Source organism: Takifugu rubripes, chromosome 19, assembly GCF_901000725.2.
Source record: "Takifugu rubripes chromosome 19, fTakRub1.2, whole genome shotgun sequence".
Classification (NCBI taxonomy): Eukaryota; Metazoa; Chordata; class Actinopteri; order Tetraodontiformes; family Tetraodontidae; genus Takifugu; species Takifugu rubripes.
Window position 1 is genome coordinate 2,724,340 of NC_042303.1, and position 14,415 is coordinate 2,738,754.

The 14,415-nt window shown below is 42.9% G+C and overlaps 1 protein-coding gene across 4 annotated transcripts in view; it reads left to right on the top strand.

Moving 5' to 3' along the window:
* The window catches only part of ephb2b (eph receptor B2b), a 78,988-nt gene that overhangs the window by 34,089 nt on the left and 30,484 nt on the right, over nucleotides 1–14,415 (top strand). For all 4 annotated transcript variants that reach the window (XM_029826595.1, XM_029826598.1, XM_029826596.1 and 1 more), the window contains exon 3: nucleotides 901–1,585. In XM_029826595.1, coding sequence (XP_029682455.1) covers nucleotides 901–1,585 — 685 coding nt within the window. The remainder of the gene's footprint in view (nucleotides 1–900; nucleotides 1,586–14,415) is intronic.

The window sequence follows — 14,415 nt, forward strand, 5'->3', positions numbered from 1 at the left end:
CTCGGATAAGTTTCCATCGGTGTGTAAATTCCAATTTAGGATCCATCACAAACCACAAATCAGTTTGTAGAGATACCAGCTTGGAATGTTTAGATTGGCCATAATGGTCTGGGTTTGATCCAAGCTAAAACACTAGTAATGCCTAATTAAAACACAGTAATAAGTTGCCCTAATTAGTCAGGAAATGTTTGATAGAATGCTGCTCTGCAACAAAAGGGGTTGATTTTCTCCTCTGAACCTGTCAGAATCTGTCAGAATCCTCACTAAGTGGGCACTAATTTGAGAAATTATATCAGCTGTGAAGTGAAGAGTGAAGGGGGGGGTAGATGGGTGGAAACAGCAGAGTGTGCTGCTGAAGAAAAGTGGCATATGGGTGTTTTTCTTGACTAGAATGTTGAGGTCAAGGTCATGGCATGCTGGGTGGTTGGTGCACATGGTGTTTAAAGCTGGTGTGATCCGAGGCCAAAGGGCAGGAAAATCCCGGATGACATCTGGAATCTTTGAGGTCTGAGTGAGCACTTCAACTGGTGAACAAACTGCCGACTCTAAAGTAGAACACCCAGCGTAGATCATTCCTGTAGCTTATTCTTTAAAGGACTATAACTGGGCTTTCGGTGTAGCACCAGTAACCCAGGACAGCATGTGCTAGCAACATGGCTATTAACACACAGTAAAAAGGCTCACACGCTGTCACACAAGCCGGAACGTGCCGGAATCCTAAATTGGACCTCACGTAACAGTTGTTTTTTATTGATTTAAAGCATCAAACTTCTGTGCACACAATGGGAAACATGCTAAATCTTTAGCGCTTTGCCGCAAAATGAATCTTTGCATTTGTGCCTTTCGTGAGGTTTTCACCGCTCGCTCCGTTGTGATTTTTATTTCTACTTTGCTTTACAGTGGGAAGAGGTGAGCGGTTACGATGAAAACATGAACACCATCCGAACATATCAGGTCTGCAATGTTTTCGACTCCAATCAAAACAACTGGGTACGAACAAAGTACATCCGACGTCGCGGAGCCCAACGAATCCACGTGGAGATGAAGTTTTCAGTGAGGGACTGCAGCAGCATTCCCAACGTTCCCGGTTCCTGCAAAGAGACATTTAACCTGTTTTATTATGAGTCTGATGCCGACACGGCCACCAGAACCTCTCCAGCTTGGATGGAGAACCCCTGGATCAAAGTGGACACCATTGCAGCAGACGAGAGCTTCTCCCAGGTGGACCTCGGGGGCAGAGTCATGAAGATTAACACCGAGGTCCGCAGCTTCGGTCCTGTGTCTCGGAATGGCTTCTACCTTGCGTTCCAGGACTATGGCGGCTGTATGTCTCTCATTGCTGTCCGCGTCTTTTACCGGAAGTGCCCTCGCATAATCACAAATGGGGCGCTCTTTCAAGAAACACTTTCAGGGGCAGAAAGCACCTCTCTGGTGGCTGCCCGGGGAGTGTGCATTCCTAACGCGGAGGAGGTGGACGTGCCGATCAAGCTGTACTGTAATGGAGACGGAGAGTGGATGGTGCCCATCGGACGCTGCGTATGCAAGGCTGGAAATGAGGCTGTGGAGAACGGGACCGTGTGTCGAGGTACGTTTAAGCCTAAGCTGACCACTGCAAGATATGCAGGCGTTTATCCGTGTGTGTGTGTCGTCATTATTGTGTACGAAATAAAAGGACATTCAATGGCTAGCTCACCACGCTACCGCGGTGACGTTAAGTGAACCGAACGTCGTCATGTGTGACCAATGCACTTTAGAAAAATCAGTAATAATGCAGCTGCAGAATATTTAAATAGGAAAACTGCCTTCAGATGAACATTTTTGCATGCGCAGAATTTCTAAGCGAGATTGTTTCCATCTGGAGGTGCTCTCCACCGACAGACGCTTCCTGCCAACATCTATGGATCTAAAGGTATCATCATGCACGCAACAATTAAATCCTTGGCGTGCGCCCTTCCAAATAATTATGCTGTCAAGTTATTTGTCAAAATATTGACAGAGCAAGGCGGCGCCCGTGGGTGTTAAGACCCTTTGTTTGCAATGACTATTCAAGTGAAATTTCAAGGATCCTTTCTATCCTCTTCACCAGAGGCCAGAGCCTCAAGAAAGCGACGGAGCTTCGTAAGAGGTGATGTTTTTAATAAAGAGCATTGTAAAAAGCAAATATTTTTCCCTTAAACTGGCCTCTTGTAGTTAAACAAATTGGAAAATGGCTCTTTTTCTGTATATATTTATAATATTTGCTACCACTCTTGGATCATTTCTACAACAGATTCTGATAATTGCTGCCTGGAAGTCAGGAAAGACTTGGATCATTTACAAGGTCACAATGTGGAGAATCTGGAGCACTACTGCCTTTTTTATTTTTAGTCTCTTGGTGAGGATTGCATCAGTTGTAGGCGGCAGTTGCAGGGAAGTGACGCTCCTGTTGTGGCACCAGTTAAATGAGGAGGAAGAAGCAGCAGCAGACCAAGAGTTAGTAGACTGAGGGTCAAAGGTCGGATTGGAGGGACGTGATTGCATCGACATGAAGAAGGGAGGGGGACAAGGCCGGAAATGAGTCCCCACAACCCACTGTCAGAACCCCAGATACTGCTGTCTTTCTGTATGGAGAGAGTTTAAAAATGAAAATCAACATAGACACACACACACACACACACAAACCCACACACACACACACACACAGAACAGCTTTTATTTCCCAGGGTACCTCTGTCTTTAATGGCAGCTCTAATTGACTAACGGTACACATGGGGACCAGCCATGCTAAGAGCTGGATGGCTGGAACAAAGCACAAAAGAAAACAACCCCCCCCCACCCCACCCCAAACAAAGCCCAAGTAAGGTTTGGACAGCATTAACGAAGAGAGAGGGAATATAAAGGAAACGAGTAAGGAGACAAACGAGGCAACAACTGTGAAGATTGCCCACACGAAGCAAACGCCATTGTTATTCTCTTTGACTCCTAGCTTGACTCCTAACATCAGGAATACAAATTAGTGGCTGAGCAGATGCTCACCTCTGCTGCCGCTGCCTGTTGTCCTGCACCTTAAGCTCAACATCACCGTTGCCTTCAGGAGATTTGGTGGAGGTGGGCTCTTTGGCTTTCACAGAATAGAAATTGGAAGTGCGGCAAGAAACCAGCGAGGGAACGTGCGTCTCTGTCCACATGGCCCTGGGGTGCATTCAGCCACCTAAAGCTAGTCCCCTTCCCTATGTGATAGGGCTTTAATGTGGCCTGATGCTCCTTCGCCTGGCTGTCTACCAGTCCTGTTTTCTTTCTGCTTATTTGTCTCTCTGCTCACATCCACTTAGTAGAAGAGAGCAAGCAAACAAATTAGCAACCAGTGACGCGTAATATGATGTAATTAAACTATATTAAATGTTCTAACCATTAGAATGCCGACGCTATGAAATACTATTATGCGCAGGCACACGGCCTGTGCATCGTCGGTGCTGTGGTTGTGTGGTGGGCAGACCCTGCGGACCGCGGCCCCTTTAGCCTTTAAAGATCTTCCGCATGTTTTTGCACATCATCGTTGTGCTCCATGTGGCCCGCGGTCACTCTCCTCGTCATCCCAGCGTCTTCTTATCTGCATCATCGGTAGTTCCTCCACCGGTGTGGGTTTCCTCTACGCCCGTTCCTTGCTCCGAACCCCTACCCCCATCTGTCACTGTCGGCTCAGGACAGACAACCTCACCACAAGCCAGTTATGAAGATCGGTGCTAATCAAATACGAACAAAGCTGGTTGAAAACTGGCCGTTAGGGTTGCGTCTATGATAAATAAGCTCTTATTCTTGCAGACCTTCTCAAGCATGTCCTTGTGAGCCCACGTTCAAGTACTTTTGGGTTAAGCGTAATGGCTTAAAACATCTGCCTGCATATAAGCTGAGAAACAATGGGGCTCACTGCTAACGATGTGAATCCCTCTGAGGATCAATGACCTTGTTTTCCAGTGAGCTTCAGTATTAGGACTTGGGCAATATTGAGAGAAAATTGGGGATTCTTCTGTTGGGCGCCATTGACCTACATTAGAGCTATAGTGGAGGAACACTGCACAGGCATATCTATTCCTGACATTTGGCGAGAGGTGCCCAGAGCTGCAGCCTCCAGATTATGAGTAGAGATGTTCACACAGCTAACCCCCTGGTCATTCATTAAGAAGCTGCTTCTATATTAGTGCTGCTGACATAATGAATTCACAATTAGTGGGAGCCTTGGTTCAGGCCTTTGTTTTGGTTGTCTAGCCTATACTCTATAGAAGCATATACCCCTCTATACCCCCAACCCCAATGGAATAAATCTTGAAATGCCGTTCTATCTTTCATAATGAGCTCATCATGACCTGTGCATACGCTGGCTTTAAGACACCCTGCTCCTCTGGGACCTATGCGGTGTAAGTTCGCACTGCAAGGATGGGTAGTGCCGATGCAGTCAAAGAACACGTTAAACTTTTACCCCCACCCCCTACCCCAAGGAGACACATAATGAATTGAAATGAGAAAGGTGACGTCACCAAGCAGTAGTGCCTGTTCTCCCTCCAGGCACCCAGGTGATTCGGGCACGGAAGTAGTGAGGAATCAATTTTTCCTGCTTTCAGATTTGGTTGCAGGTTCTCTAAACCTATTCTGCTTGACCCTTAAACCCACTTGGTTTTATATAAGGGGCTTGTATTCATATAGGCTAAGCAATAGCTTCAGTAGGTATATGCCCTGATCTCTGCTGCAGTGCATTAACTAGTAATTCCAGAGCCTATTTGACCAAAATCAACAACCAAATCAAGTCTTTTCTATTGATATTTGTTTTTCGCCCTCTGGCGAAAATGGTGAGAGGAACATTTTGGATGTTCCCGTCACCATTTTGATGATCTTTAGACTGAGAAGCTCCTCGGCGCTCTCACAGAGTGCCACACACGACCAAGTTTCACACTCTGTTATGTTGGAATTTGTCTTCTCTCTCCTCCTCAGTATGATCGACGCCGGCGACAGAATCTGGTGAAAACTGACCTCAAATCACAAAATCCTAAATACTCAAAAGGGATACTCTCTTAAATACTCTCATTTAGACTGATTTTGATCTGATCTTCATTCTGAAACGGCCAAAGATGCTGGTTCATGGAAATCTTTAGTCATAACTAACACAGGATTTCTTGTGCTGTACCTACCTGCCTCTTGGAATTCCCGTTTTCCCAAGCTCTATACTGTCTTACAGATGTTATGGTGTTGCCCTGATTCTACGGCACGTTCTGTTTTCTGTTGCTGAAGGGGACAACTCTGCTTTATAAATAGACCACTTACAGAATTGTCGGGATGTTAAAACTTTTCGCTTCCCCTCAGGCAGCTCCTAAGCAAATAAATTGCTCAATATAATGAGCTGCTCCAGTCTCCTGTAGAATTCCCAAGTCTTCATCTGAGAGGTATGGCTCGACATGCTTTTGCAGAGCACTGGGTTCATCCAGAGGATGTGCTGTTTTATACCGCGCCGGGCAAGATAAAAGAGCTAATCCTTATCTAGCCCACTATTCTAACCAGGATATTGTAATGTGCCGCTGGTTCAGAGGTGAGGATAATCCCACCATGCTCAACCACTTTTTCACTCCCCAGCCTCTTAATTTCTGTCTTGTGATTAGTGCTGCTTTCCCACAGTTTATACCGGAAAGCCTTTGGGATTCCATATTTATACTGAAGTTATATGGAGAAGGAGGTGGTGAGACTAATAAACATTGAGCTAATGAGAAAATTGCTCTGTTTTTCCTCCTGTGGAAAATAACAATCACTTCCTGTTCATATCCCAACAGGAGCTATCCTGCAATACAACGCTGAGATGTGTCTCAGATTGAAACTTAGCCCCATTTCTAATGCTCACAAGAACTAACTTTAAATCCTGAACACATTTTCTTCTTGACTTTGTTAGCTTCTTGTTTACCCCACAGGCTTCAGTCAGGTCTAGACACAACGAACGAACGTGGCCACTTTAAATGCTGTGAGAGATCATTCTGCTTGCAACAATTATTCGCATTACTGATGCGGTAATCTGGCTGCTTTAGGCCAGATTTTGACTTCCTATTTAAGAACCATGTGTTTGCTGGAGATGGAAATGCAGACTTTATGAGCCCAGTAAACCATTGGCCCACAGACAACAGGTTTAAGGGAAACCTCACGTACAAACTTCTCTGTACAGGATATTAATCACCCGCCAGTGTCGACTACAAAGACTCCATGCCTGGGAAATGCTCACTCCGTGCTGGGATCAGTGTTCTGGTTTACTGCGGTGATCTCAAGGCTGTGTGGTCTCTCCAGACGTATTTTGGCTGTTTAGGGGGGAGAGATCAGCACATTTTCACATGTGGGGTGCACTCCACCCCTCCCCTCTCTATTCAGCCAGCCATCTAAATATGGCATCGTCTAGACGCACGCCAGGGCCCCGTCAGCATGTGCATCCCTTCCCTGTGAAATGGGAAGCTTCCTCACTGCCTTATATTTGTCACAGGTATTTAGACATTTATTTTGAATCGTGTTTTTGTGATAGGTGGTGTGTTTGGGACAACAGAATGGACTATAAAAATATCCAAAAAGGTCTGCCCATTTAAAAAGTGCACCAAAGAGCTTAACAGCGTCCGTTTTTCCCTTAACTGCAGGATCAAAAAGTCTTCAGAGTTTCAGAGGCATTAATTGTTCCTCGGGTTTTACCATTTTATTAAGGAATATCACCAGCTGTTTTCTGAGCGTAAGCTGAACACTTCCACTTAATTTCACATTAATGAGAATATTTTGAAAGATCTTATTCAGGTATATTTGGATAGTTAATAGATGAAAATGTGTGTATTCTAGACTATTTTTTTCGGCAGAAACGTCTCAGGCTGGTATATCTTTGTCTTTTGCCTGAAATCTAAAATAATAATAATTATCTATCTATCTATCTATCTATCTATCTATCTATCTATCTATCTATCTATCTATCTATCTATCTATCTATATTATTATTAGTAGTAGTATTGATAATAATAATAATAATAATAATATCATCATCATTATTATTACTATTATTATCATTACCGTTATTATTCTTATCACCATCATCATCAACATTATTATATTATCATTATTATTATCATTATTATTATTATTATTATTATTATTATTATTATTATTATTATTATCATTATCATTACTGTTATTATTCTTATCATAATCATCATCACCTGCATTCTTCTTCTTCTTATTATTAATATTATTATTATTATTATTATTATTATTATTAGTGGTGGTATTTATGTAGAATGTATTTGGGTAAGCATGTGTCATCAGGTTTAATTTTTGGTTTACCATATATATGACATAGAATTTGACATGACCATTAATTCATTAATTACCTAACCATTTATTATATTTTTATTGTCTTATTCTGTCCTATTCCAGCAATAAAAACAGTGACACAGTTTAAAAGTGCAGCTGGATTATTCCATTGGTTTGGGAGTTTATGACAAAATATAAGGAAAATGGAAACTTCGGGACACATTGATATATTTATCTGAAGTCTCTGTTCTTTATGGCACACATCCGTCTGGCCTTCGTGTTTTCCTCAGGCTGGAAACACACGAGAGGATTTTTGGCCTAGCTCTGAGCCCCATTAGCTCCTCCAGACCGTCGGGGGATGGCGGCCCAGATCAGGGCCTGTCAGCCCATGATTTGTTCACTCTCACCTCAGCAGCCAGGAGCTCATCAAACTCCATGTCTGAGCTTTAAATCGGAAAAGTCTCCGTCAAAATGCTGAGTAATATGTCCTAATCCTGTGCAGCTAATGCCACACATCCGCGTATAATTTGAGCCATTTTAAAAGGTGTCTTACTTTTTTTTAATCCTACTATGAATTTTTCTTTTTAAAAATTGCGAAAAATTCTACGAAAAGTTTCGATGTCTTTTTAAAAAATTCATTTTAATGATTTTGTCATATTACTTTAACACTATTATTATTATTAGTATAGTTTTTATTATTATTATTTTATTATTAGCACACAGGGCTTCAAATGGTTTCCTATTTTTTCCATTATATAACAGTTATATAAATGCTTCATCAGAGGACTGAAACGCATCAAGCCAAGCTGCCAAAGGAAACCTGTCACTTTATATTAAATACTTGCAAGTAAATCCAATAGGAATTATAAACTGTGGTACCAACTTGATGCTTAACCAGCTGGCCCAGTATATTTCATGCAGCGCAGGTCTGAGCGCTGGTGTATTGGAAATTTCATATCCCTACAGTTATTTCTTTTACGACATCCTGCTCAGATGGAGGACCATGAGAAGGGCTGCAGTGGTAAGTATGCACCGGCTCAAATCAATTATGGTTCTGAAGTTGAGTCGAATTTATGCTTGCCACGAGGCAAATTTTGTGGATTTAGTGACTAAAGTGCAACCGATGCAGACTTGTCCTTAATCCTGCAGGCTTTGGTGGCTGTCCTTCACACGTCCTGCACGTGTTTTAATAAACATTTTAACCATTTTGTTATCATATGAGACCGGTTTTTGGTGTTGGGTCCTGCAGTGTGTCTGTAGTCTGTAGCACATTTCCCAACATTGGTGTGCATGCTCAAACACTGGGTGCTTGGTTTTTGCTTGGTCTTTGTTTCCTGTGATGTTTAATTTCATTCATGGTGAAATTGGGATCACAGCAATGAGTTCCATTAACCATATTTATAATGCATCACCCCGAAAAGCTCTTTTTTCCACCAATTATAATCAAATAGCCTGTGATTGTGATTGCTTTTACCAAAGTGCCAAAGAAATATTACCACTATATGAACTGAAACTTCAGACTAAAAACCCATATTTATCCATTTTTATACATTTTGTCAATGCCATCCATCCATCCATCCATCCATCCATCCATCCATCCATCCATCCATCCATCCATCCATCCATCCTCTACCGCTTATCCGGGGTGGGGTCACGGGGGGCAGCAGCCCAAGCAGAGAGGCCCAGACTTCCCTGTCCCCAGCTACTTCTTCCAGCTCTTCCGGGTGGACGAATGTGTCAATGCATTTTGTAAAAATATTTTTAAGAAGGCATTACATTAAATGTTTCGTGACTTTAAAAACAAGACAGAAGTGAAGCACATTTATCTGCAACTTTTAACAGCGGCGCAGTTTAGATTAATTCATTACACATGCAGCTGTGCTGAAATTTTAAAATCAATGCTTAATCAAAACTTTTTCAACTTTTAATCAATGCTTTAAACCGTTTGCACGGCTCTTCCATTGTGAGCAATGACTGTACGGCACCAAAAGCAATATTCTTTGAGAAAAGCCATTTTGGTCCAAACAATTGGAACAAGAGGAGAAGAGCAGTGAAGTTGCCAAGGTAACAGTGTCTTTCCAAGGTCCCCGCTCAACAATCACTGTCCCAGGCCCCCCCCCTCTCTGTGAGCCGGGTACTTAGTTTTCCTGACCCCCCTGGGTATGGGCTGTGCAGCTTCCATTGATTAGCACAAATGGAAGCGAGATGAGCCAGCCAAGCCCGTCTTGTACCAGGGTCAGGGATGGAGCCATGAGCAAGCACATGACTATCACGGATCCCTTGTCTCTGTAAACCATTGGCACATTACAAGGGTCATTTGTTTAATCTGTTTATCCCATTCTCGTTTCTCGGGGTCATCACTTGTAGCGGTCTACTTGATGTCCTTTTAACAATTCTAGTGTTATACGATTGCATATGTACAATAGAAATATCATGTGCATATTTTCATCTTTTAGGTGTCAGTCAGGTGTCGGTTTCTTACACATAGAGGCAAGCAGAACTTTTTGGTACCCTTCCCTTGAAGAAGTAAAAGCCCACGATGGGCCACAAAGTAGCTTTAAACTATTAGGGTTCAATGAAATCATTATTTTAAAAAACACCCCAAAAACAAAGGAACTGGTCTGGACAAAAATGATGGTGACTCTATTGATTTAGGTCAAACTGAATAGATGATACTACTTCTGGTGACCAAAGAGGCAGAACACCTTCCACAGAGATTCAGGATGAAGTCCAGGCTCAAGATACCTCGGTGTCTATTTGCACCATCTGTTGCTGTTTGGGACAAAGTGAACTTCATGAAAGATGATTGAGGAAGACACAACTGTTGAAAACAAACCCTGAGCAAGTGAGACTGAAATCCACCAAATGCACACTGACAGGCCACAAACCTACTGAAGGAATGTTCTCTGGACAGATGAGACCAAGCTGGAGCAAGTCCCATCATCTATGTGTTCAGATGCAAATATAAAGCCTGCGAAGAGGAGAAGACTCTACCAACATGGAGAAGGCTCAGTTAGGTTCTACAGCTTTCTGAAGCTAAATGTGCTGCCCAGTAGCAGAAGGCTTGGTCTCAGTCATGGGTCCCCCAACAAGACAATGACCCAAACCCCACAGCTAAAGACAGCCAACAGAACATAAGGGTCTTCTGAAAGCGGCTCAATTAACCCCGGATCTAAAATCCTGTGGACATTCCTGGCAGCTGCAGAAGACAGCCTTCTGGAATCTTCTGTCATGTTCTGGCTCAATGTGTCACCTTTCAAACCCAACCTAATGTAAACTTTACAGTTTTAGCAGGCAAAAACATTCTAAAGTACGTCCAGATTCATTTGTTTGTGGTTTAAATTTTTCTATTGAACCACAACTCAAAAACAACATCTGTTTTTTTCCCCCTACATTTTTCGATCATTATGTTTAATAGAAGTTTGCCAAATAATCTTGGTCGCGTTTTTACGCCATTTTGAGGGATCTTCAATGTTCCTGATTGTCATAGTTTTTCTGGATTAATTCACAAATTAAATATCTCCCCTCCAACAATTTATTGTGGCAAAGTGGTAGGAAACGAGCTAAACTGTGAGGAACATTTTCTCGCTCCAGTTTTAGACACTTCTGCATGCGTCAAAGGTGAGAGAAAAGGTTGCGTCACAGCGGTGACCGTTGCAACAACATTACAATTAATGAAGCGCTATCACAGATTCACAGCAAAACTCTCCAAACGATTAATTTTTCCCCACATTATTTGTTTTTTGAAATATAAAAAAATCTATTTTTATGTTAATGAGAGACTGTTTTTCATTTTGAAACGTCTGGGGTGGGCGAGGTGCTCCTGCCCGTTTCAGCTGTGAATACTTGCTTCTGGGCTTGGGAGCACTGTTCTCTTTTTATCTTCTAATTATTGGAGACGTCAGATTTTTACGTGCCAAAATTCTGTGGGTACTACTTCTGTGATGCATCTATGAATTATGAAATGGGCACATTACAGGTGGTGTTATTAATTCTCTCTCGTAGATTACATAGATAGAAGGACTCAATCTCACTGCTGCCTCATTAAGTCTCTGTGGTCAGACGAGTTGATCTCATCTTTAATAAATGGACCCTGGGGAGGGTGTGTGTGTGTGTGTGTGGGGGGGTATGCAGTAATAACCGGAGATATAATGGCCAACCTTGGAATACAATCTCACACGTACGCTTCTGTATGGCTTCTGCTTACTTTTGTGTTCTGTTTGGGGTGTTTTTGGTGTTAAAGGGTTACCGTGCATATGTGACAGGATTCAGCACCAGCTGCTCCTTGCCATTCCACCCTTATTTCTCCCTTCCGCCCCCCCACCCCCTCTACTAACACCCCTTTGTCCCTTCTGACTGGACAACACACAGGCCCTTTATGCCACCTGTCCATCAGCTAGACTGTACCTTAGGGAGCCTCAGTCACTGAGTTTGAAGCTGCCTTTGTTGGGATTCTGGCGATGTCCCCCCACCCCCGCCCCTCTCCCTCCTCTGCATCGCTCTCACTCCTTCTTGTTTTCTCCTGCTCCCTGCTGTCCTTTACAAATACACAGAGACACACATCCTCAACACCGATCGCCTCTGTCAAGTTTTTTCTTACATCTGAATGCGTGCACAAAAGAACAGTAAGGAGAGCAACGTTCCCTTCCTGTCACCTGTGGTCTGGACGCCAGGTAGATGGGCGGCCGTTGTGACACACACAGGACACGAATGGTTGAAATCAGCGTGAAGACTCTACTCTTTAATATTTACCTGCAGGCGCCAAAAGATCCAAATGACATGATGGAGTCCTTATTTCAGATCGGGCAGCTTTTTGTGTGGGCCAACGCACCTAAACTGTATTCATTCACCTCTCTAGCCAATACTGTTTACCTCCCCACACCTCGTCTGCACGCCCATCATCAGCAGTCTGAAGCTGTGATCAGGGCTCAGAGGTCTGGGCGCAGCCTCTGGAACAATGTGGGGAAGCTGACTTACATCCCAATAGCCCCTGTTGCCTTAGTAACTTGCTGTCTTTGAGGAAAGGGCATATTTGTGGGTGGAGGGGACGGAAGCAGAGACAGAGCCAGTCAGAACTAATAAAAACTTCATATATATCAACTTGTGTGTCTACGCAGTATAAAATTACGCTGGCTGCAGTAAGCAAGATGGGCAAAGGACGCCATGTGAGAGTTACCGCGAGTAGGTGTGCGCTTTGGGAGATGTTACTTTACGTACAGGTGAAGGTAGTCCCTCTGTTCACACTCGTATCGTTGACATTTCATCATGTCAGGTCAACTTGACATTCGTTTAAGACATCGAACGTTTAGCTTTTCATTCATTTGGGGAGGCAAATCTGGAATTTTGTAAGTAAAAAAAAAAAAAGGTGTACTTTTTTAATGACATAACTCAGCCATTAAAAAGGGAATGAGTCATTTATTAAAAAATTAATAGAAATGAGACTATTTTACATCCAGTGACCATCAGTCACAGATATTTTAATAACCATGCTAGCAGCAAGGTAATTTAACTGCATGAAATATAAATGAATTTTTTTCAGCAACTGTGAAAGACCACATGATTTAAGGTAATCTTACAGCCTGAACGCCTGGTGAAAGTTGCCCACCTCCAGTCGTAATCCGTCATTAGGAATTATGAAATGGCATGTACATACTTTCAAAGTGTTTGGGCTCCTGAAGGCTGGCATGCCATCTGAAATGAAGGATAACGCTGACAAAGGGGGATGCCCCCTGCCACACCCCTGCCATCTGCAGCCCGAACTATCTTTGCGGTACACCAACAGTCTGATTGGGCCTCTACGTCCTCTGGCGAACAAGCTGTCAAGTGATCTCCCGTCATAAAATAGCTGTTTCCATGCGAGTTCCTTGTACTGCCTGCCTGCTTGTCTCCGTCATATCCCTGTGAATATATGTGTTGGCTGAGATGCCTATAATTTCACCAGTCTACACTTGTACTTCTTTCCTTACCCGTGCAGAAAAATGGTTGGAGAAAAAAGTGGAAAAAAATAAGGGAGTGCATTACAAATTCCAGACAGCATTACCATGTAGCATTCATGGCTCCACACTGTACTTTCATCTATTTCCTGCTCTATTGACAGATGTTAGTTATCAGTTGGGATGGAAACAGAGTGGTTAAGGCGGTTTAGCAAGAGTTTTTCCCTTGGTACATGTGACCCCATGATCATCATGAGAGGGCTGTGGTCAAAACAGAGACTTTGGCTGCATTGTCAACTCAACCTTGTGGAAATAACAGTCTTTAGGCAGAAATGGGACAGCACAATGTCTCTACCTGCATTTTTCAGTAAAAAGGTTTGTTGTTCTGTTTAGCTCTCTTCACTCAGCCGTGGCCCCCCACCGCCCAACCATATTCTCCTCGTTCAAACCAGAGAGTGGGCACCAGCAGTTTTAAATGTGAAGAGCACAAATGGAGAAGACTACTTATTTTGATACTGCACATTAATATATATTTCTTCCTGTTATATAGCTAAGGGTGTTGAGTATATATATATTTTTTCATTATGACTGGTACATAGATTTCACACACAGTCTATTCAACATGGCACGGTGGTGCATTTGTGCCCAAAATTAAAAAACTAATTAGGATTAAGGTCAGTAAGTGGGAAATTAATTTACACCAGTTGCAACATGATGAATATTACCCTTGCAGCAGAGTATTTTTAGCTGCCGCTGACATTCCGATAGTGCTCTACACTTCTTTTTGTCCTTGTAAATACCAAGGCCTGTGATGGCCAACCTAATATAAATGTTCCAAATGGGTTAAAGCTTCAGCTGAAATTGTCATTTGGGTTGTTGCCAAGAAGGGTTTAAAGCAGATTCTTCTTCTTGTGGTCTCCACTTAACTCTGTGTTGTAGTATATATTGGAATAAAATTGCACGTGTGTTATATTGAGTATCAAACTATGGATTCTACTAGCCAAGTGAGGACACTTTAGGGGCAGTGAGGCCATTTGGCTGGTCATCACAAGTTCAAAGGACTGTTTGAGAGTTAAGATCTGATTTTAAGGTTGAGGTTAGAATTGGTTTAGGGTTAGGGGGTTAGTTGGGATGGTGAGGGGGCTGGGAAATTTGCTGTGAGTCGTTACAAAGATATAAGTACAAGGGT